Raw genomic sequence first — 26,015 nt, 5'->3', positions numbered from 1 at the left:
TTATGCAATTTGTCTAATAGAATATTGTGCTGGACATAGTCAAACGCTTTTGACATGTCCATGAATATTGCTGTCACGGGCAACCTCTTCTCTCTGCTCTCAGCAATATCTTCTAGCAACTCAAGTATAGCCGACGTTGTAGACCTGTTCTTTCTAAAGCCAAATTGACGATCAGACAGGACATCAAACCTATCAAAGAAATTTAACATTCGAGAATACATCACCCGCTCAAATACTTTAGATATTATGGGAATTAATGCGATAGGTCTGTAGTTATCTGAAACACGCTTATCACCTTTTTTAAAGACCGGTTTAATTATACTAATCTTTAATTTATCGGGAAACGTACCCTGCATAATTGAAAGATTAATGAGGTGACTGAGTGGTAAAGCCAACACCTCCGCATTTTTTTTGATTACAGACGTTATAAGCTCGTCATAACCACATGATTTCGAGTTACGTAACGATTTTATGACCTTTGTTATTTCAAATTGATCTGTTGGTTTTAAGTAGATGGTAGAAGTATTGAACTTGATGTTGTCTTTTCCAACGTTATCCGGTTTATTGGATTCATTTTTCTCCATATTTAGAAATTGTTTATTAAAAGCGTTCGTAATGTCTTGTGGATTAGTAAGCGTTTCTCCTTTAAAATTCATATCGCCTAGCGTTTGGTTGGGTTTATCTTTACCTAGTTTGGCGTTTATAATGTTCCAAGTTGCTTGGGCTACATTCCCTGCATTGGAGACTAAGTTTGTGTTTTGGTTTTTTTGTGCTTGTCTTATGCATTTCTTAAAAATTCTGGAGTAGTTTTTGTAATGGCTTTTAATTTTCTTTTTATCGTTTTTATTTTTTGTGTTAACGAATTGCATAAATAAATTCCTTTTAGTTTTAGAAGCAGTCTTCATTCCTCTGGTAATCCAGTTCAACTTTTTATTTGATCTCACCCGAACCGAAATTAAAGGAAAACAAAGTTTGAAATATAAGAGTATATCATCGTGAAAAAGATTAAAGGCTAGTTCACAATCGTTACAATTTAATACTTCAGTAAATGATAAACTATTGAGACATTCTCGGAATTTGTTGCAATTTGTTTTGGAATAGTCACGTCTCTGAATATACCAAGAATTTGGAGTTAATTTTATATTGGCTGGGATTTCAATTACTTGTGCAGAGTGATCTGATAAATTCAAGTGATGAACTTTAGGGGTATCTTCAATATCAAAATTTGTGGCTATATTGTCAATGCAAGTAGACGATCGTTCAGTTATGCGTGTGGGTTCCTTAATTTGGAGCTTAAAGTTATAGCTTAGTAATGTGGCTTCAAGATGTTTAGCAGCATCAAGATTAGATTTAAACAGGTCAATATTAAAATCTCCACATATTATTATTCGTCTATTGTTTGTAGACTTTTTGGTCAGCATATTAAGAAGTCTATCTAGCTTTCGGAAAAAACTATCCAAATCCCCTGTCGGTATTCTATAAATGCATACAATAGTAATATTATAACAAGGAATGTCAATACCGCAGCATTCGAATATCTTTTCCTGGCAAAGCTTTTCAATCCATGATAGTTCAGTATATTCAAAATCCAAATCCTTTTTAGCAAGTATACATACCCCTCCCCTTTTTTCCAAACGTCTACAGTAGAAGCACAAAGGTTTGTAGTGTTCAAGTACTAAGTTCGTTTCATCACCTAACTTAATAAAGGTTTCACAAAGACATATTATATGGATATGGCGACATTTTTCCTCAAATTCTTGTAAAGTTAGATCTAATATATCTTGCTTATTTAATACACCTGCAATATTTTGATGGAACAATGTGAGTTTTTCAGGAGGGCCGAAAAAACTGCAATTGAGTACCAGCTTCAGCACGTGCGGGTTCCGGTATTAGCGCGGTGTTGTTTGTTTGATTGTGGTTTAGATGTATATTGTCTATACTTTGTGTACACTGACTGTCCAAATTATGTTTGTGTTCGGTCTTTTGGTGGGGCAGTTGTTGTTGTACTTCGGTGGGCTGTTGCGCTGAAGTTCGACTCGCTAGGGTCGGAGTATATTTATTTCCATTGATGAAAAGGGTGCTGTTTCTTATAACTGCGTGGTTTCCTTTTTTGCGCTCCTCGCGAAGACGCTCCCTAAGTTGTTGGCGGGTTTTTAGTTCTTCACCATCCAGAACTGCAGAGACTGCGAGTCCAGTGCCTCTAAAATGACGTGCGTTGTCAAGAACATATTTTTGCATCCTTGAGCTTAGGAGTTGAATAAGGATAGGGCGACGGCTTCCCTTTTTCCCTAGCCTCTTTACGGTTTCAATGAAACCGTTTATTTGAATGTGTAAAATATCATTAAATACGTGACTAATACGGGGATATAGGTCGTTTTCGGTTTCACCATAGTAATCATCTAGTCCATACAGTACGAACTTTTTCGGGCTGTTTTCTTCAGTGGTCGTTGTTTTCCCGTCTAAGCGGGCTCTCAGTTCACGTATTTCGGATGTTAGTGTCTGGTGTTGAAGCTCTAGATCCTCCATTTTTTTTGTAGTTGTGTGCAGTTCCTGTGCTATTCTTTTTTGTTCTATTGTTATGGTAGTGTTTTTTTGTGTAAACTCGACTTGAACCTTCTGGATGGCTAAATCGATTTCAGTTTGTATTAATTTCCTTAAATCGTTTACTACAATAGTGTTGTTGTGTTTTAGTTTTGCGTCTAATAGAGTACTAATTTGTTCTATGGTCACACTCTGCTGTCCTTCTGGGGGCTGTTGATATTTAAAGGTGTCGCCTAAAGAGCTTCGGTTGGACTCATCTAATACCATCACGCATGAACGCAGTTCACCGTGATTTTCGTCAACTGACATGCCTGATGCGTTTAAATACGACGTGTCGAACATTCTTCTAACTGGCGTGCTGTCGTTCTTTCTACGAGTTGTTACGTTAATGCAACATGGACATCGCCATATCCTATTTAGGTCCTGCAGATTGTCGGTATAATATTCTAGTGTCATCCCAAGGCATCTGAAGTGGTAAGTGTGTGAGCAGGCTACGCATTCCAGTAGTTCTGATCGGCTTTCGATTAAATTAGGGCACGCATAACAATTCATTTTTGTGTTTGTTGTCTAGGTATGTGTTTACAAAATAAAATATTAAAGCGAGCGTTGGTGCTGCCTACTAGCGTCCTCTTTCGGAAGATGGTTGACTTATTCTTTGTAACTATCTCTGTAAACGTGAGCGATTTCTGAACGTGTACTTTCCGTCAACTGTCACTGTCACAGTTGTCACTAACGTCAGTCTTAAATCAGCTGGTTTATTCTGAATACCGTTCTTGATTCTGCTTCGGGCGTTCGAGTGGTGCACGTGCGCGGAATTGTTTTCGTTGTTTTTCGACTCAAAAGTCGTTTTTTTGAGCGTAATACCTGTATTTGTCTGTGTTTTTGTCCTTTTGTGCCGTTTAGTGACTGTTTTCGTGATCGTATTGTAAGTATTTACGTTTAAGGGAGAAGGCGGCATCTACTCGCATGTGAGCCAGGTGCCCCCTTCTCCTTGGCTCCGCAAAATGGAGTCCGACCAATTTGATCCAGGGATCCCTGAATTTATTGAACACCCACCATCACCCGCTTACCACATGGAAGTTGAGGATTCACCGGCTGCGGTTTCCCTTGGTCAAATTTTCTCTCTAACTACCCCTACTAAATCTGACGTTGTTTTAAATACCCCGTCCAAAGACCCCAAATCCAACAAAAGCTCCAAAAAAAGAGAAATTGCTGAAATTATTGCTAATGGCTCTGGCTCGGACAAACAGGACGAAACATCTAAGATCCCCCGTACAGAGCAACATTTACCGTCTTTTCCTAAGACACCCACCCCACCTTTGAATACCGCTCCCTCCCAGTCGCTTAGTGTAGCCCCACCTGATAGTCAATCTCCTCCCCTATCACAAGGAACCCCGAACACAGGTTCGGTGAATAATGAATCTCAGTCTTCCCAATCAAATTCTCAGAATATCACTCTGACCCCCCCCTCCCAGTTCCAAACACGAAATGAGTACCTAAACTCAGATAAAGGCCCTTTTATCGTACACGTGGCCCGCGAGGCTTTGGAGGCCGACTCCGGAGCCTACTTGCACCCGGTTAAATTTGGTCAGTTTCTTTTTACAAATGGCGTGACTAATATGAAGGACGGCGGTATAAAAAAGATAGGTCGGAACAGGCTTAGCATCGAATTTGTATCTGCTGCCGGTGCTAATCAGTTTTTGTCCAGCTCTTTGGCCTCCAATAATTGCAAAAAGTTTATTCCCTCCTACCACATATCGAAGACTGGAATCGCCAGAAATATCCCCACAGATTTTTCAAACGATGACATTCCAAATTTAATCAGGACACCTTATGGCTGCGGCAAGGTTGTTAAGGCGAGACGGTTAAACTTCAAAAAAAGAAATCAAGCGGACAACACTACCCAATGGGCCCCGTCAGAGACGGTGGTGTTGACATTCGATGGTCAAATTCTCCCTGACAAGGTCTTCCTTTTCAATTGTGCGTTAGAGGTGGTTCCATATTATTATCCGACTGTACAGTGCTATAAATGTTGTCGATTCGGCCATGTACGAGCTCAATGCCGCTCCCGCCCTCGCTGTTTTAAATGCGCTCAACCACACGAAGGAAACGAATGTTCGATTGATCCTCCTACTTGTCTTAACTGTTCTGGAGATCATAAGGCCACAGAGAAAGTTTGCACGGAATACACTAGGCAACAGCAAATTAAGAGGATTATGGGCGATGAAAGCATCTCATACCAAGAGGCAGAGAAAAAGGTTCCTAAAGCCCGCAAGCCCTATAACGAAGCTGCACAGACAACCTCGACAACCTCGTATAAAAAAACTGTTTACACTAAAAAAAAAGTCCCTGCCCCATCAAACCCTCATGGCTATGACCAGCAAGCCCACAGAGCGCTAATAGCAGATTATAATGCCCCCCAACCCGCCAATGGCGTAATGTTCAGAAATCCTGCAACCAGCTCTAGTTCTTCTCCGGTTGCACCAGCGCAGACTCAAATGATGTCTTTACTCCAGCTCTTGCCTATGATTAATTCGCTCATCTCGTCTCTAGTGTCAACTCTCCAGCAAAATGCTGTCACTCTACCGCCCAACGTTGCCAATATTCTAATGAACTTATCCCCCTTCCTTTCTGGTGGCCCTATTTTTGGGCCTTATGAATATGGCTCTCAAGTTTATTCAATGGAACATCAGGAGCATCAGCCGCAATAAGGCTGATCTCCTGTATGTCATTCAAAAACACAACCCTATCTGTATAGCTATTTCAGAATCCTGGCTAAAACCCGATTCCCATTTCAATTGTCCTAATTATATCTGTCTGAGACAAGACAATCCAAAAGGTTACGATGGCTGTGCCCTTTTGATCAGAAAAGATATTGAATATTCCATTTTAAGCACCTCATCTCACCCTTCGTTTTATATTGTTGCTTGTCAAATTTTAAAATGTACAGTTGTATCTGCATATATACCTCACCCCTCTACCAGAATTGTCGAAGACTTTTGGTCTTTTTTGGAAAATATCCCCGGCCCTTATCTAATTCTAGGTGATTTCAACTGTCATCACACTCTATGGGGTTCTCACCAAAGCAGTGCTCCAGGTCGAAAAATGCTCGAGATAATGGATTCTCTCAATCTGTGCTTGTTGAACGATGGCCGTCCCACCCGACGCTCTGCTCCATCACAGAACCCCTCAGCAGTTGATATCTCCATTTGCTCTCCTTCTCTGGCTTCACTTTTTTCCTGGGATGTCCTGCCCCACAGTTTTGGCAGTGATCACTTGCCTATCATTATGTCTTACTCTTCTGGCTTTAAAGCTCGCTCGGCTCCCGCTCCTCTACAAAAGTTTAAGATAAATAAGGCAGATTGGCCGCTTTTCTCTGTTACTACAGAAAATAAAATTAATTCCTTGCCCCCTGTCTCACAGTCCAACTGTCTTCAATGTTATACTCTATTTTGTCAGGCCCTATTGGAATCAGCAGAAGTTGCCATCCCTCTTAAAAAAAATTCTGCTAACCGTCGTCTCTCTCTACCCTGGTGGGATTCTGAGTGTACCTCCCTTGTTAAGGACAGGAAAGCTGCCGAAAGGGCGTTTTCGGCTGAAACGACCATGCAGAACTATTTAAATTTAAAAAAGGTGCAAGCCAAAACTAAAAAAATACTACTTTCCAAAAAAAGGGATGGTTGGACGAAGTTCTGCGAATCTATTTCCCCTACAACTCATCCTTCCGTCGTATGGCGAAATATCAAAACTTTCCGAAATGCTTGTTCTTCTTCTACTCCGCCCTCATCTTTTTCCAATTCACCTTCTTGGTTGGACGAATTTTCGGACAGATTGGCACCTCCGTATGTGCCTAATCGGTCCGAACTTCCGTCCAACTATACTGATCACCCTGATAATAACGACTTCCTTTCTTCTCCTTTCCATCTCTCCGAACTGCGCCTTGTCATGGATTCTCTTTCCGACTCTTCTCCTGGCCCCGACGGTGTCTCCTACTCCTTTTTAACCAGATCCAGTTCCGCGGCTATCTCTTACTACTTGAATCTGATCAACACCTTCTTTATCTCTGGACTGGTCCCAGACTCTTGGAAAGAACAATTCGTTATCCCGATTCCCAAACCGGGCAAGGACTCTAACCTTGGAGCATCGTACCGTCCTATAGCCCTCTCGTCCACTCTTTGCAAAGTTATGGAGCACCTCTTGAAAAATCGTCTCGATTGGTTTTTGGAAAGTCGAGGTATCCTTCCGCGTTTCCAGTTTGGCTTTAGGAAGGGGAAAAGTGTCACTGATAGTCATAGCATCCTTTCTACCGATATTCGCCTGGCATTCTCTAGGGGTGAGTCAGTGGCTGCAGTTTTTCTGGACATTTCGGCCGCGTACGATAACGTTCTCCTTTCAGTGCTCAGAGACAAAATGTCCCAGCTGAGTATCTCGTCTAAGGCAGTTAGCTTCGTCTGCAATTTGCTGATGTTCAGAACCATTCGCGTGAGATGGCAGGGTGAAGTACGGGCCATCCGCCACACCTGGAGGGGTCTCCCCCAGGGTTCAGTCTTGAGTCCGATCCTTTTCAATATTTACTCTTTTGACTTGCACAAGTCCGTAAACTGGGCCTGCAGAGCACTACAATATGCGGATGATGTGGCAATCTACTGCACGGACAAAAGCCCATTTCGGGCTGCGGATATGGTTAACGGAGCGTTAACATCATTAGGGTCTTGGTTGAACCTACATGGTCTCTCCCTTTCCTCTGCTAAAAGCTCGGCCATTGTATTCTCCAGAAGTCTGACCACCCCACCATGCCGCATAGTCTTTAACGAAGAACCCATTCCCATAGTAGACTCTGTGAAATTTCTTGGGGTATTTTTTGATCGCCGATTTGTGGGGTCTTCTCATCTCTTATACATCGCTAAAAAGTGCGAAAGAAATTTGAATATTCTAAAGGCTCTCTCGGGTGCTTGGTGGGGAGCCCACCCATACTCACAAAAACTCTTATACAACGCTTTTATCCGCAGTCTATTAGACTTTGGCACTTTCATTTTCGAACCGTGTAATAAGGCAGCGCTTACCGCATTGGAACGCATCCAAATGAGGGCTCTTAGAATTGTTACAGGCGCCATGAGACCATCCCCAAACAGAGCCGTTCAAGTTGAATGTGTGGATCCCCCGTTAGATCTAAGACGACAACTCCTCGCAGACCGCTTTTTATTTGGAATTTCTGTCCTTTCCTCCCACCCTCTCCTCCCAAAACTGCGTCTTCTTCAATTATACTGTACTAGTAAAGCATACTGGCACAATAAAGAAAAGCCTAACTTAGTTCGCAGCCTGGAGAGACTAACTGCCCTCAGACCTCCCATTATGAAATCTTCTTCTCTCCCTATGTACACCGTTCCTTTCGAAGCTCTCACTCATTCTCCCACAGTGATAACCAATATTGGCATCGAGAAAGGATCTACATCGGCTAATTCAATTTTTTCTAAATTTGTTCACGCTCGCTTCCCAGCTTACCGGCTCTTCTTCACTGATGCTTCTAAATTAACGGACCAGGGCTGCGTGGGAGCGGCCTTCCTCCTTGCAAATTCTCACATCATGGCAAAATTTAAACTTCCTCCCGAAGCATCTGTATTTTCCGGTGAATGCTTGGCCCTCTTAAAAGCCCTAGAATACATCCTTACACATAAGCTTCCCAAATCTGCTATTTTCTCAGACTGCCTCAGTGCGCTCCAATCCATTTCGCTTCGCCCTTTTAAAAAATTTGCATGCAACTACCTTATTTGCCAACTAAAAAATTTTACGTATAAATGCCATTCAGCGGGATTGGAAGTAGTTTTTGTTTGGATCCCTAGCCACTCGGGAATAGTAGGTAATGAGAGGGCGGACAAAGCAGCCAAAGAGGCTGTCCTTGATGGCGATGACTCCTTCTTCAAAATATACCCACCGGATGTTCTGAGTATCCCTTTTAACTACACGAGGAAAAAGTGGTCCCTCCGCTGGTCCCGGGCTAAGAAATGCTTCTTTTCAGAAATTCAACCATCTATCCCATCCCGTCCATGGTTCTTCAAAAATAGATCTCTTTCCAAAAGACACACTAGTATTATCATTAGACTCAGGTTAGGTCGCGTCTGTTCGTCCGAGCAGTTATATGAATTTAAAAAGAAAGATTCTCCCATGTGCGATTGTGGTAACGAGGTTGGTAATATCGACCATATTTTCTTTAATTGTCCGCTTAACAACAAACCCCCCGATCTATATTCTAATCTACCGAAACTTAATGTGCCGTTGCCTACTAACATGGCTTCCCTTCTATATCTAACTAATAATAAAAAACTTATGTGCGTCGTAAGCAAATTCATGGCTAAAAACAACATAAATCTATAAATGTCCAAGTTAGAGATATATATGTACATATGAAACATATCTATTTATTTCAACGTTCCGACAAATTGGTTCTAATTTGGTGGTGGTAAATGTTAAATTGTGTATGTCGTATTTTGTTCCAGGTATTACCCACTTTCATGTTGTCTTTCGGTACTCTTGTAACCTACCCTCTTGTCAGCCGTGCGAAGCTCGTTACTCGATTTTGGCAGAATTGTGCTTAACTGCGCGGTAGCCATAGACAAAAGAGTGAAGTGAAGTGAATACCGTTCTTTTAATTTGAAGTTATTTCCGATTATTTCCGAGTATTTGCTGTTAATTTTGAATGTTCTATGTGTGCGTGTGTTTACAGTTATGTCCATTAGTCAGTTAATGTGTTTTTTAGAACAATACAGCTCACCCGAGTGTTTCTATGATCTTCAACTTAACGAGCACTGTTGGTGCCATAACTTCAGGCAAGATTCTTCACTTATTACACGATTTTTACACTTATTCTTAATATAATTAGCGCAGCTTATCAACACGGTGTAGTTCTGTCAAACGCCACACACACACCATCCTCTTTGTACGAGTTGTTAATACCTTATACCTACTCAGACTATTGATCTTACGTGTAATAAAAAGAGACTCGCGCTAGCTTGAAATTCTTAACTCGAACCAATAGTAACGCACTCATGCAAATATTGCTACCTAACCTCTACTTCAGAGGATTTTCAACGTTTACTACCTCTACCTACACAATATATCATAGCATAATTCTACGTACATTACAACGGAGAATTGGAATTCTGCTCATTTAGACGTCTTTGTAGTCTTCTGAAACGTTTTGATGTAGCAATTGATTTGTAATTTTCTCTCAATTTACCTTGATTATAGGCTGAGAAAATTACGTTCACGTAACTTTGAACATTAGAAACAGAAAAAAAAGAAGCAAACTACGTGTTAGGTATTTGATCAACAACAAAACTTATTTTTTTAAGTGAATACTTCTTTAGCGGCGCTGTGCAATTTTTGAGGTGGGGAAAAAATGTTAAACTCGCGACAGGTCACGTGACCGTAAGACGGACACGTGACGTGATCGAAACACTGTTACAATGTCATTGAGTTTTTATTTATTGATTTAAATGCCATCTAGTGAGTTTCCCTCTAACTGGTAATAATACTAATAATATAACTCGAGTACTAACAGTGATGTGCTTAGGGGTTTCAAGTAATGCGACGAAAGAACGCTAGATGGCGTTTACCTCAATTATACATAGTGTTGCAGACATTTTGCACTAGTCATTGTGTTTTCACTTCTGCCGGCACTCCCGGAGTGCAACCCGTTGTTTTTTTTTGGACAATTTTTTTGGTAACCAGTAAAGTGAGTATCCGTTGGAAAAAATACGTTACGATTTTATAAAACATAAAATTTCCCAATTCTAATCAATGCAGAGTTACTTCTTATATAAATGTCCGTAATACCCATATTAGGTATTATTTATAGAAACCGCGTATTATTGAGTTTTAAAATTACCTAAATTTTGAGGTCTCCATAGTCCCCGTGGCCTCAAAGAAAAACTGGCCAAAGTCAATATCAACATCTTCTAGCAGCGCGAGTTTTCCAAGCTACCCGCATTTAGTCTTGTTTGTCAACTTGAAAGTTTTACACTAAAATTATACCTGATCCTGTTTTCGTAAAGAATAAGGTGTAAAATCGTGAAAGTTTGAATCAAGGTCCGTAGGAAAATAAAGAATTTTCGAACACCGCAATGGGTTTTTGTTAAAAATAGTACCAATCCCCTAAGGAAACTTGAAAGTTGAAATGGCTTCGGCTCTCCACGAGCGTACCCATTTTCCCTACATTGTCTGTTCGTAAAGTCAAAAGCCACGATAAAGTTCAGACCTTATTCCCTTAGCAATAAAGTCTAATGACCTTTGCAGAAACTCCGTTCATCTGACGAATATATTTTACAGAATTTCACTGTTTTCTACCGCGGAAACTTTTATTTCACCGTGAAAGTTTATGGTTATTTCAAGAACAATCTGCATGGAAACATTTTTTTAGAGGTTAGGGAAAAATGCTTAGAAAATAATAAGTTAACGAGAAAGGTGAACGTGTTTTGAGAGTTTATGGTGAGAGGAGATTCTGAAGATTTTTCAGCTAAGGAAAACGTTGTGAAGGAAAGAAAAGCATTCGAAGAAGTTTTATTAATTCGCGGAGTCTGTAGGCAAAAGACCTGAATGCAATGAAAATTGGCAATGCGCATCCCTGGAGCTGCAGTCGTTCATAGGTTACTGTGAGCGCTTACTTTGCCACCGAGGTGGTATAGAAAATGCGTGGAGACTATAGGCTAAAGACCTAAATGTGTGGAGGCTAAACGTTAAAACAACGGGTCTCTATTGTTTCCCATAAAGTTTTAAGTCATAATGTATTGTTTTTCCGCATTTTCGTTAGTCATAATTTAGTTTTTCTCAGAAACGCGTTACTTTTCAGAAATAGCATAAAACAAACCTAACCTAACCTAATAATAGGATAACCTTAGGAAATTCCTGAAAAGTTTACGGTTTCAGAATTATGATAATCTGACCATCATTAAATTATGACTTTCAATCATTATGTTAAACAAAGGGATCCGTAAAGCAATCGGTGTCTTTATGGCTATAAAGCGATCTCTATATACCTACGGGATACCGGTAATTTTTGTATGGGAACGGAAACGGTATTTTTTAGTTCTTTGCTAATTACTTTATTTCTAATTGGGCAATCTAATAATACGAAGTCGTAACCTAAAAACACAACTGAGTCCTACATTTCGAGTATAAAATAATTCGAAAAATATGGTTATTTCTAAGTTTTTGCAAAAAACCGGTTCCGATCCTACACCTACCTACCCCTTTAGTCAACACGAACGAACCAAGAAATCTCGAACTAAATCGCATGCAACAATCATCGTGAGCAATCTTCAAGGTCATATCAAAACAATATCAAAACCATAATAAACTGTTAAATCAGAATCGGCCTCCAGCTTATTATAATAGGCCACCATCTAATAATAGATTTTTGTTTCGATGTCAGCTTTGCCCACCTGGGGGTGTCTGTTTGTCGCCATTGACGTCGTCTGACGTCATTTGACGTCATTTGTGGGGATCCAGGAAACGAAATATAGGCTTGTTTTACAAAACAACTTTACTATGGGGAAAAACGCTGACTCGTCTGTGTATTGTTAGCTATGTATGTTGTGATTCTATTTTATTTTGCATCCGTTTGTGTAAACTGTGTTTTATGTTTCTTTCCTTTCATCATCATCTTCCTCGCGTTGTCCCGGCATTATGCCACGGCTCATGGGAGCCTGGGGTCCGCTTGGGAACTAATCCCAGTAATTGGCGTGGGCACTAGTTTTTACGAAAGCGACTGCCATCTGACCTTCCAACCCAGAGGGTAAACCAGGCCCGTATTGGGATTAGTCCGGTTTCTTCACGATGTTTTCCTTCACCGAAAAGCGACTGGTAAATTATCAAATGATATTTCGTACATAAGTTCCGAAAAACTCATTGGCACGAGCCGGGGTTCGAACCCGCGACCTCCGGATTGCAAGTCGCACGCTCTTACCGTTAGGCCACCAGCGCTTCTGTTTCTTTCCTTTATGTTTCTTTAATTTTGTCTGTTACCGTCCGTGATTATTTCTCACTTGATGGTCTCATCGGAAGATCAGCGCTGGAAGTCGCCAGCAACATGCTGAGATGGGGCCATTTCGTGACACTTTATTTTCACTATGTTCTTTATGTGTAATTATGTGTATTGTCTGTTTATTTACGAATAAAAACTATTCTATTAAATTCTATTCTATGTACCTACGAAAAATATATGTCATAGATGTTATCTTATGACGACTGCGTTTGATGGAATGACAAGTATTGAGTATCATGCTTGAGTGTCTTTGGCTGCGAATGCTGCGATACAATTTATTTGAATGACCCGAACAGGTGGCCTAGTCAAAATGCCAAACGTTTGCGCTACGACATCGAAAAGTTTTCTATCTCTATATCACTCTTACATATTAGTGAGATAGAGAGACAGCATTTCGTCGTAGCGCAAACGATTAGCATGTTGACTAGGCACTCAGCTGCGTTAATGGATTGGTTCCTGGCTGATTCTGATGACAGCTCAAAGAGAGCAGGGATTCTGAGCAGACCCATCAATCAGTTTGAATTGCAAAGTCATCCTGCATTCCTCAGAAATTATGATAAGTACATTTATTCGTTCTTAATATGGCGTTCAGCGAGTATCATTAATCTACGTCATAGTCTATAGAGTCGACAAGTTTATTTTTATGGACAGTGTTACACAAATCGACTTAGCCCCAAACTAAGCAAAGCTTGTATTTTGAGTTAATACTAATGCCTAATGGCATTCTAGATACATTCTAGACTACGTAGAAGAGTATGTATACCTAGGCCAAATAATATCTTTCAAGGACCAAATGGATAAAGAAATCGAAAAAAGAATAGCGTCCGGCTGGAGCAAATACTGGTCACTCAAAGAAATCATGAAAAGCAACCTAGGTATAAGGATAAAAAGCAAAACCTTCAACACATGTGTCCTTCCATGTCTAACCTATGGCTGCGAAACTTGGTCTCTTACTAAAAAACAACGAGATAAACTTGCGAAGTGCCAGAGAGCGATGGAGAGGAGCATGCTCGGTATAAAATTACAGGATAAAAACCGCAACTCTGACATAAGAACCAGAACAAAAGTAGCAGACATCCTCACCCACATAGACAAGCAAAAAAGCGGCCAAGTGCGAGTCGGACTCGCTCATGAAGGGTTCCGTATTTAGGCGATTTATGACGTATAAAAAAAAACTACTTACTAGATCTCGTTCAAACCAATTTTCGGTGGAAGTTTACATGGTAATGTACATCATATATTTTTTTTAGTTTTATCATTCTCTTATTTTAGAAGTTAGAGGGGGGGGGACACACATTTTACCACTTTGGAAGTGTCTCTCGCGCAAACTATTCAGTTTAGAAAAAAATGATATTAGAAACCTCAATATCATTTTTGAAGACCTATCCATAGATACCCCACACGTATGGGTTTGATGAAAAAAAAATTTTTGAGTTTCAGTTCGAAGTATGGGGAACCCCAAAAATTTATTGTTTTTTTTCTATTTTTGTGTGAAAATCTTAATGCGGTTCACAGAATACATCTACTTACCAAGTTTCAACAGTATAGTTCTTATAGTTTCGGAGAAAAGTGGCTGTGACATACGGACGGACAGACAGACGGACAGACGGACAGACAGACAGACAGACATGACGAATCTATAAGGGTTCCGTTTTTTGCCATTTGGCTACGGAACCCTAAAAATGGAGATGGGCAGGCCACACTATAAGATGCAAGACAGAGAAGTGGAGCCAAAGAATTCTCATGTGGCGCCCCACAGATGGGTCAAGATCGAAAGGCACTCAATTAACACGATGGGAAGACGAAATTATACTCACAGTGGGACCACTCTGGACAAGGGTGGCAAGAGAGAGGAAATACTGGACGGAGTTGGAGGAGGCCTTTGCCGACAGGCACACTGAACTAAGAGACTTCATATAAATATTCAAAACTAAAATTACTACAAAAATCAACAAATAGGTTCAGAATAAAGGGCTATATAATAATATAATAAAATGCCTAATGGCGGCGGCGGCGATAGAGGTACATAGACGACCGGTCTGGCCTAGTGGGTAGTGACCCTGCCTGTGAAGCCGCGGTCCTGGGTTCGAATCCCAGTAAGGGCATTTATTTGTGTGATGACTGTGATGAGCACAGATATCTGTTCCTGAGTCATGGTTGTTTTCTATGTATTTAAGTATTTGTATAGGTATTACATATATCTATCGTTGTCTGAGTACCCACAACACAAGCCTACTTGAGCTTACCCTGGGGTCAATTTGTGTAAAAATGTCCATTAATATTTATTCTTTATAGATAACCTCTATCTAGGGAATGCTCCCGGTACTGAGTTTGTATGGCGAGAACCGGGAATTCCTGGTTCCAGTACTGTATTTGTATAGAAAACCAGTGCCGGGACCACTCCCTAATAACATCACAGATATTTTATGACGTAGACATATAATATTGTAAGAATATGTGTTAGTAAGAGTAAGTTTTGAAATATATTCTGCCTGCTAAAATTTCCTTTGAAACATTATTTCAGCCATTACTCAATCATTCGGTAAAGTACCTAATACATATTGCTCATTATTTTTTTTATTTTACCATATGATTTAAAAGACGAAAGAAATGTAATGCGAAAACACTCGAAACTTCAAAAGACGTTAGTCCGAAGACTGCACAGAGTAAATGAAGCGTGGCATAATCGTTCACAACAAGACCCGAAGTTATTTTTCGAATATTCAACTGAAAGTTACTGCTTTTCGCAAATACCTACTCCACTGAATTAATTTTGTATTACGCAGAAACGTCTGCAAATAAAGGAAAAGTGGAAAAACTCAGTCTCGGGCGAGACTCGAAGTCGCGTCTCTGAGTTACCAGTGCCCTGTTTATCAAAAGCTTGTAACTTGTAGGTAATACAAGTGGAAGTCCCTTTCTAACAAAAGCTGTCAAAGAGGGACTTCCACTTGTATTACAAGTTACAAGCTTTTGATAAACAGGGCACAGGGGCCCGTTTCTCAAAAACTTGTAAATTGTAATTCTAATATGTAATTAACAAGTTGTAATACAATACAAGCGATAGGTATCACTTTTTGACAGCTTTTGTTAGAAAGGCACTTGGGTAGGTAGGTATAGATAAAAATAAGTTTAACTTCATTCATATTATTATATCTTCAAAAAAAAACCTAGATATGTTTTATGTCGGAATCGATAAACGTAATAAAATCGTTCTGTATCCCATCATTCGATATCGGGACATGACGTACGCGTTTGCGTTAAGTGTCATTTTGTATGGGATGTTTCCAAAACGTCCCGCTTGGCGCGCTGTTCAAAATCGCATACAAAAATAGACATAACGCAAACGCGAACGCTCGTCACGCTATCGAATGAAGTTTACCCTAGGGGTTCTGTATAAAGGCTCATACAATCAAGAAAAGTTAAAGCAAAAACCTGTGAAAGAAAATCAGGGCCCGATTCGGATTATAAAATAGACATCTATTAGATATATTTTAGACATCGCCAAGATACGATAACAAAAGTTAAAGCAAAAACCTGTGAAAGAAAATCAGGGCCCGATTCGGATTATGAAATAGACATCTATTAGATATATCTTTTAGACATCGCCATGATATGATAACGATATGTTTAAGATCTAACCTGTCAAATTGACATTTCCGCGATTCTGGCGATACTCTTGAACGATTTCCACGAGATATTACTTAGAGATCTAATTCACATCTAATAGATATCTAACACGATCTATCGTAAAAGTGACATTGGTTGCCCGAATTGCGCTGCAAAAGAAAACTAGTTGAAATCTAAACTATAACGTATCTAGAATGGATCTAGGACACGTACTAGATCCATTCTAGTCTCTTGTGAATATCTTGAAATTCGAATACGGCAGTCCATCGCGAGACCCATTCAAGTCATTCAACCCTGCAAATGAGCTTAGGGGTCATCCATTAATTACGTCACACGTTTAGGGGGAGGAAGGGGGCTAAGAAAATGTGACATGTTGTGACATGGGGGAGGGGGGAGTCACAAACATTGTGATGTCACTTTAACTTCATCAGTATTATCAGTAACCGGAAATTAATTCATATTTTTTTATTCGCTGTACAGTCAAATAATGAGATTTTGGATGTAACTTTTGTTGTGTTATAAAATTACTAATATTTATATATCAAATGTATTTTTTTATTTGAAAAAATAATGCCGAGGTAATATTGTCGATTTCGTTGAAAACAAAATTGCCTAAAATGTGACGTCACACCAGGGGGGGAGGGGTTTGCAAAATGTGACCAAGTTTGACAAGGAGGGGGGGAGGGGTACAAAAACCTAGAAATTCGTGTGGCGTAATTAATGGATGATCCCTTAGGCTGAACATTCACGTTTCTAAAGCGTCCGTAATAGTACGTTTGTAGTTGTACCATCGCCCACACTGTTTACTGTACATCGATAGACCTTATGCTCTTTGTAATAAGGTCCACCGATGTACAGAAGTGTTACTGTTTGTAAGCGAAGTGGTTTATGCCAGGCTCTTCCGCTTTCAGTTTCAAAATGGCCGATAAACAATGGAAGATGTTTTATGGTTATATTTTTTTTTGTCAGGATTACTCGTATTTTGACGAATAAATATTTCTACGTTTGTGACTATTTCTAAATAAGACTTCCACTTTTATTAATTATGTTACAGGCATTAGATAATAAATATACTTAGGTACTTAAATAATGTTCCCGAATGTATTTGATTAATAACAAAAATAGCTGCTTATTTGCTCGGAAAACTTAAAATAACTAAAAAAGGCGCGTTTTCCCAGAGATTTCGCCCCCGAAAACCCCCATATAGCACATCGGAATCGTTAGAGCCGTTTCCGAGATCCGTAGGTATTCGCCAATCAATAAATGTGCCATTTCCAACCAAAGGGGTACTTATTGTCGGTTGTCAATAAGGCGCTATTTCCATAAAGCTTCAATTTGAAATCATCTTTATCGACGACCGTCAATGTGTTACTTTTTTGTTGAAAACGTCACAAATTCACTTAAGAGTAAGAAAACCTGTTTTATCTTAGAAATCCAATTCTGTATTTTCCCCTTTTCCCTTTCATTCCTAGAGAAAAATATACCCTTTGAAGTTGCCAAGAAGTAATTGAAACTAGAAATGGAGATGCGAATTAAAATGTCTTTAGGTACTAATTGGGAGACACTTTACATAATTTACTCTCTGAAGTCGGAAATATTCTGTCTGCCGCTTTAGTCAAGTAATATTTTAAAACTTCAGCTAAGTAGTTCAAACTGTAGTCAGTCCATATTATTATGATTCAAATATCACAAAATAATAAGAGGAGTTCTTAGACTTAGAACAACATTTGCGGAATATGTACTTGAACATAGGTACCTTTAGATATAGGTACATTTAAGAAACCATTCGTAAACCTTACTGTAAGGAGATAAGGTCTAAAATTTGTCAGTTATTGGGTCACTGTTGTGATCGCCCTCGTATTGCGGACCAGACACTCAGTTCTAATGTCATCACTAAAGTAGAGTCCAGACGAGCTGGGCAAATCGATCGATTTGATCAGGAAAATAATTGGCGCCAATCTCATCTAGCGTCCACACGTACACAAATTTAATCACCAATTTGCATTCCATAGATTAGATACTAACTTCGAAAATCGGGGAATCAAATTGGCGTTTGCGTCCGTACGGCCTGATTCGATCGGACAATTTCATCAGATTGGCGAAAAATTGTCTCGTCTGGAGTCCACTTAATATATATCTTTTTTCATCTCTCAGTCGGAACATCGACTAACCCTTTCTTACATTAAGAACAAATTAATCCTTTCCCGGGAGAGCGAAAAGATACCATAACGTCTAAGTCGGAAGGCATATTTTTATTCAACCCTGAGACGACCTTTACCCTTCAGTTTGTGATTGTGAAAACGTGCGTGCTAATTGAGATTGATACTTTTGAATAATTGATGGTTCTTCATTTGAAGAACCATCAATTTAGTATTTCAGCCATATACAGGGTGCTTCCTGTAACAGGAGCAATAAATTAAACTAAAGGCTGTACTCCTCAAACTGACCAACATTTGTTCAGCAACTTTTAAAAATTATGAATCCTTTAGACTTCCTCTTTTTCATACAAAAAAAAAATTGCCTTCAATGTACGCTGACATCAGTGTGTTTGACGTTGCTTGTCACGCTTTAAACATAACAAAATTTGCAATACATTGCGTCTTAGAATAAACTTTAAAGTGTAATAAAAATCAAAACATGAGTTATTTTCGAAAGTTGCTGATAAAATGTTGGTCAGTTTGAGGAGTACAGCCTACAGTTTAATTTATTGTTCCTGTTACAGGAAGCACCCTGTATTATATACATTAGCCTTTTTGCTTGGCGCCAGTTATAGGGCCTTTGCTAACTATAGGTCTATATTTATTTTAGACCGAGGAGTCAGTCTCTCGCGATCAATAAGATCCTGCAGCTGTTTGAAGTTGCAGGTTTGGATCGAGAGTTGTAGTAGGTGGCAATCACAATAGATCAGGGTTTTAATATTATAAATGGGCTTACTCATGGCCACAGACTAGCCGAGGCGAAGACGTGGCCTACAATGGAGCGAGTCTGCCCAGAAGGTGCTGTTCACCCTTGATTTCAAGGTTGCCGGGAAGGGTCGGTCGCAGTGATACATAGGCTGTGGAGCCTTATATAAATAGCCCTAACTTATAATAATAATAAAAAGGCGGTTGGTAAAGAAATCGTACGGTGATTTTTTTTTATAGTAAATGATCCCCGCTCCGGCAGATAAGCACCTGTGCGTCGGGACTCGGGTGTAGCCCGGAGCGGGTTAAGTAAACAATTATTTGTGACAACGTTTTTTTTTCCTGATAAGGATTTTTCCTAAACCTTATAAACTCACAAGGAATTTTCATTACTCGCTGACAAATTGAACCCCTTACAAATTCTACATGCATGCCAAGTTTTATGCTTTCATCCGGTTGGGAATGTACATTGAGCAATGAGAATAATTTACTTAAATTTACTTTAGTATTAAGTTTTAGTTAAGTACATTGCTATGTACCCTAACAGGGTTGATGTGAACTAGCTGTAAAATGCCCTTTGTAACACATGATTATAAATGCAATAAATGAATAAGGCTGTCCATCGTAATACAGCGCGGCAACGCAGTGAGCGTGATGGGCACCTTTGCGTCAGGGACAGCCCGGGACGGGTTTTATAAGTAGTTATTTTTTACATTTTTAGTTTGTATTTATAAATGAATTAATGAGTGTTCTGATTATAAAATTAAATTTTGGATAAATTGAAAATTTCTCGTACTGATTGAAATTTTGGAATGGCTCCTGGTTCGATGGAATGAAGTGGAATATATAATTCCTTATAGTCCGAGTGGTCCGACAGCGAGAAATCGAAATTCCTTGTCGTCCGACGTGTCGGACAAGACTGTCGGACCACGCGGCCGGACGGTAATTATCAGTATCACCACCTCCTTTTTCGAAAGTAAGTAAAAAATGAGATAAACCGGTTATTGAAGCGATATGAGAATAATAATCATTTTATTTATATGAATAATAGATGGCGTTCACGACCGAAGCTATAATTTACAATTTGTCCGTCGCTTTCTTCCCTAAGGAACATTTATTTTGAATAAATGTGCGCCTGCCAAATTCCAGTAATTGAGGCCTTCCAGGGGGTAGAATAAAATATCACCTTCAATATTTAATATATAGCCTTGGGAAACGTCTTCAGTACCCATTTTTTCTTTATAAGTATTGAATAAAGTGTTTATTAAGCGCAACACTACTGCGGCGGCAAGGCCGCAGCCGTAGTGTCGCAACATACGAACATCACCTTGGTGTGTCACGTAAGAAGTCCTGAAAAATTCACAAGTTTATACAAATATAAATAATAAAACACAAATTTCAGGATTATCAGTAAATCATCCCCCAGCATTTAAATTAGGGGATGATGAAACTACGCAACATATTTAAATCATAACCAGAGATCGGACAGATTGGCGTCATTGCTGGCAATAATGTGGACATGACTCCAAATTTGATTAAAGAATTAATCATTTAATTATTTTAATTAATGTTTTACCTGAGATTTAATTCTGTTCCCTAGTCAATAAATAGCACTTAAATATATTTTTGATATAAAAAAATGACTACCTACAGAAATTTTGGAAAACATACTGATTGTTTTTAAATAAATTTACATTATAAGAAATCATTGTGTTATTTATTGATTAGGAATCAAAATTAAACCTCAGGTAAGAAATTAATTAAATGATTAATTATTTAATCAATTTTGTAGTCATGTCCACATTATTGCGAGCAATGTCGCAAATTTGTCCGATCTCTGATCATAACTAAGCAACTTACAAAAAGAAGTCAAATCCCATCAAAAACATTTTCATGTAAAATGTTGCCAAGACAAGACCATATGGCTCGCACTGTCAAAAAGTTGTCAGATCTCATGTAGAGCCAAGCTTCTAACTCTACACGGCTTAATTTCACAAACTTTACGGCTGCCATCAGTTTGGCACTGACATAAACGCCGTCGAGAACGTAATTTACTTCGTACTCGCATATTAGTGCAAACGAGATGTATAGAAAGTAAATTACGTTTTCGATAGCGTAAATGTCAGTTTTGACACTGTCAGTGACTCATGGTACGGGCTCTTAAAGTCAAAATATGTGGCTTGACCGTTATGTTGCTACAAGAACTTTTGTATAACAATGAATACATTTCTCACCTTACGACCATGTGACGGTAGCAAATGATTATTTTTAACAAGCAGAAACGTCTGCGAACGATGCTATTAAGCTTAGATTAAATTTAAAAATGGAAAAAATTACTGCTTTTATTGAGACAAACTCACGGCCTCTGGATCGATATTCCAGCGCTCTGCCAACTGAGCCACCAAGACCTCATATAGATGATATTGATGGTCTTTATTTGCAGATGTTTCTTCGGGGGTTTGGCTATGGAGCCAGTGACTCTTTCCACCATATATGGGTCTAGGGGACCCTAGTGACATCTACCGTTACATACATTAAACTTGAACTATCTTTTCAGAGATCGCGGTCGCCAACCGGCTCAGCAGCTCAGCGTCAACTGGAGGAGGCGGATCTGTTCATGGACCTGATCAAAGACGTCGCGAACGAGTTGGATATCAACGTGTTATGTCATAAGGTAAGATATTAGTGGCATATAAATACATACCACGTTTTTCAGACGGGACGATAATTGGAAAACACACTTGAGCCTCATAGAGATCATCAGCGACCGCTTGAATTGAATGTACCAAACCGTAAGGTTACGCTGCGTCTGGCCTGAGTAGACGTTCGAAGCGGAGCGGAGCGGCCTTAGTGCACGCTGCTCAAATTACTTGTGAGCCCGACGCCACGCTGCACGTCCCGCCGAACGCTCCGCTTCGAGCGTCCACTCAGGCCTTACACTAAGCGTACAACTCGTGAACGCGAAGCAAAGCGGCGCATATTTTTAGTAACTATAAAGATGTACACTCACCTGCAATAATATGATACTCTTCGAAGGCCGCAAGAATATGTGACATGCTCTTATGGCTATTCTTCTCAAAAGCACAGAATAAATAATAGTACTAGGTACAGAAGACTCACTTTCTAACAAAGCGCGTCTGTTACGATCAGCACAGATATGGCCGCTAGGTGGCGACAGCGCCACGCGCGGCATAAGCCGCCATAAGGCTAGCCACCAAAATTGGTGTGGAACGGATGTACTTTTAGCTACCTGTAGCAAAGCGACGAAATCGCGAAGTGAGCCACGCCTGTCAAAAGTTTGATCTTACGGGATCTAATCTGCGTACTCGAACATAAAGTTGTCCAATTTTACCGTTTACAGCTGAAGTTACAAGCGCCCTCGTAAACCTCTGAGTTAAGCGACGTGAACGACCTTCGCTCGATATATAAACGGGAACGATCTAATGGTTTCAATTAATGATTATTTGGAACAATTACCTGCTTGACAGTAATTTTCCACAGTCTCCTATAGCAAATTTGCTACAGGTAGCTAAAAGTACATCCGTTCCACATCAATTTTGGTGGCTAGCCATAAGCCGCGCGTGGCGCTGTCGCCACCTAGCGGCCATATCTGTGCTGATCGTAACAGACACGTTTTGTTAGAGAGTGAGTCTTCTGTACCTAGTACTATTATTTATTCTGTGCCTATGCCAAAACACTGTCTACCTCTTTATATTTTACTCGTTTTGAAGTTTTTAGACACTGGTTAGGACACTAATCGTTTATCGGAGCGACGTGACTGGGTGACAAAATGCGATTTTGCCACAAAAATCATAATTTAATAAAAAAAATTACGTTTTCGGTGACATTTCCACACTTTATCATTGTAGGTAAAGTCTGTGTAGTGCTTTAAGTACCTACGTTGCTAAGAGCTTTTACAATGAGTCACTGACAGTGTGAAAACTGACATATACGCTATCGAGTATCGAGAACGTAATTTACTTTCTAATTACGTTCTCGATGACGTTTATGTCAGTGCCAAACTGGTGGTAGCCACAAAGGACGAAATAAAACATTTTCATCGTATGTGAAAGTATAGTAAGCTTAAAGTAGGCATATAAATATACATACATTAACTGTGCCTACTATAAAAACAAAAGTATGCCATCGAATTGTTATTTTACTATACTTACCTAGGATATAAAAACAGTGCATACCCATTATATACGAGTATTAGTCCTTATATCATAAAATTCATAAAAGCGCAGTGAATCTGTATGCGGCCGACGTTCGCAAATAGCCAATTAAAGCAATGACGCTACGTGCGCCACAATCGGATTATGTCTGCGCCAGCTTCTATGTCATTTTAACTTAGTAATGTAACTAAGTAATGTATGATTTAAAGAGGCTATTTATAGGTGGGTTAGTCGGTTAGAAATGTTATAGGTATGCCAAGTTTCACGATTTTATATCTTAAGGGCTTATGGCGTTATACTTACATAAACGTGCTACAATACAAGCCTTTTCGTTTAATAAAAAATAAATTTTAAATAATTGAGGCTCGTCATGTTTTATTATGAGGGGGTTACAATCTATTCTAGAACGCGATATGCCAATTTTATTACCATCTTTTTATTGAAGTTATGTGTAGAAAAAAAATTGTACACAATACCGCGCATGTTTATATCTTTTAACTTGCTGTACATTCTCAAGCCAGTTCTGTCCGTGATACGTTAAGAACACCTATGAAATATTTATTCCCACATGTATTAAATATTTTCTTCCTTCCAGATCCTAGTGAACGTGTGCCTGCTAACGTCGGCCGATCGCGGCAGCTTGTTCCTGGCCAAAGGCACGCCGCCCAACCGCTATCTCCAAGCTAAGCTGTTCGACGTCACGAGAGACACAGGTACTAAACTCTCTCTCTCTCTCTCTCTCTCTCTCTCTCTCTCTATCTAACGTTTATCTTTCTCTACTTTCCAATATTTTATTTAGCTCTAATCATGAGTAATTACGTCACATTGTCGTTATGACTCAAGAAAACGTTACAGCGCCGAACACAACCTGTTACTGCTACTGTTAGAGCTCTTTCCCACTGACGTACAGTTTTTTGCGGGTACGGTTTTCTGCAGGATCCAGTTTTCTGTAGTATGCGTGCAGTATCCCGCAAACAGAATGCTCGTGTGAGCGTTACTATATTAGCACGTATACTACTAAAACGGGACCCTGCAGAAAACCGTACCCGCAAAAAACTGGACGTCAGTGGGAAACACGGGTAAAATGTGTATTTATCCTTACTTGTCCTACCATGTAAACAAACACTGCTCGAAGACATTATCACGTTTTTCTCAATATTCATTACTTAAAATGTTGTTGTATACTTAAAGAAACTAACAAAGTATTGAAATCAACCAATTAACCACTGAAAAATATAATTTCTAATAAGATTTTCATCAAAAATCGCAGTAACGAGCGGATTACCTCAAACGCATCTGACATTACGATGTCTAGATTTTCTATGGAATTGACGTTTGTTTGTTTACATGACAAGACACGTAAGGATGAATACACTTTAGGTACTTTACGCGTCTTAGTATTTCCATAGTCGTAGAACAGCGCTCAAAATCGTTTGATCATTAAATAGCTTTCACCAACCCCAACTTTGCACAGCTTCGGATAGTTCGGATTGCACATAGTTACCTACTTAACTACTTTCTAGTTTTTGGTCAATCTTGCAGTTGGCTGAAACCGCCTAATAGCGCCATCTAGACTTTGCATCTGCTCTACAATTACTCTTTACCACAAAATAAATAATAGTACTAAGTACAGAAGACTCACTCTCTAATAAAACGCGTCTGTTACGATCAGCAACAGATATGGCCGCTAGGTGGCGACAGCGCCACGCGCGGCTTATGTCTTTCCCCAAAATTGGTGTGGAACGGATGTACTTTTAGCTACCTGTAGCAAAGCGACGAAATCGCGGAGTGAGGCACGCCTTAAATGCCCTAACGGGCTATCATGTACCTATTTCATAATGTTTTATTCCATCCTCTGTAATGAAAATGAACATGATCGCAATAAAATATGAATACAAATACGAATGAAGAAAATCACGGAATAAAACACACAGCACAGATATATTTTGAAAGGCACTCTCGTAAATGTAGTTAATGCAAACCGCATCAAATTCTCTAACGCTTTCCGAGTTTAACGCAAATAGAAGGAAAAATAGAAAAGCAGATGGGTTTACGTAGTGATATTGAAAATCTGCAGATAAAATAGCGTTGCATATAAATAAAGTGTGGAACATGTGGATTTACATAAATGTGACGTAAACTGCGTTTACATACGAGTCGCTTGGAACTGACATGGGTTGCTGTTGTTGTAGCTTACCTAACATTTAACATAAATTAATAAATAGTTTTTTGTTACTGAGTTTACAAGTTGTTGTTGAAGTATTCGTTCTAATATTGATACCCGAGCAAGCGATAGATTCCCAAATAAAACCACGAGCGTACAGTCAGTTGTATGCTATGTACTTATGTAGCTACATAGGTATGTTAGGGATCTGAGGTGCAACATTTGAACAGAAGTATATTTTCATGGAATTGAGATAAAATGTCAAAGCCCGCGCGCGTAGCGGTTTTAGTTTCCTTCTGATTTCCTGGCTTAACCCCCTCCCCGCTCTTAAATAAGGACTCGACTTTCGACTCTCGTTTGCGATAGACCCTAAGATTGTGACGAATTGTGGAAGCGGTACCGGTACCCCCTATTATGCAGTTTCTCGTAATATTCCCTATTGAGATGATATTACTTAATCAATTTAACGTACGCCTACACGTGCCATAGAAACCTGATAATAAAGAAAACATGTTCCAAAACCTAAGGAACCAAAACAATTCCGCCCCCACAACGTCAAGCTATGA

General features: G+C 39.5%; 1 protein-coding gene across 1 annotated transcript in view; it reads left to right on the top strand.

Moving 5' to 3' along the window:
* LOC134657536 (cGMP-specific 3',5'-cyclic phosphodiesterase-like) overlaps positions 1–26,015 on the top strand; it is a 157,163-nt gene that overhangs the window by 104,887 nt on the left and 26,261 nt on the right. The window contains exons 3-4 of the mRNA XM_063513112.1: positions 21,668–21,784; positions 23,881–23,998. Coding sequence (XP_063369182.1) covers positions 21,668–21,784; positions 23,881–23,998 — 235 coding nt within the window. The remainder of the gene's footprint in view (positions 1–21,667; positions 21,785–23,880; positions 23,999–26,015) is intronic.

The sequence above is a fragment of the Cydia amplana genome, chromosome 20, assembly GCF_948474715.1.
Source record: "Cydia amplana chromosome 20, ilCydAmpl1.1, whole genome shotgun sequence".
Lineage (NCBI taxonomy): Eukaryota > Metazoa > Arthropoda > Insecta > Lepidoptera > Tortricidae > Cydia > Cydia amplana.
This window is presented reverse-complemented; position numbering and strand designations above follow the sequence as displayed.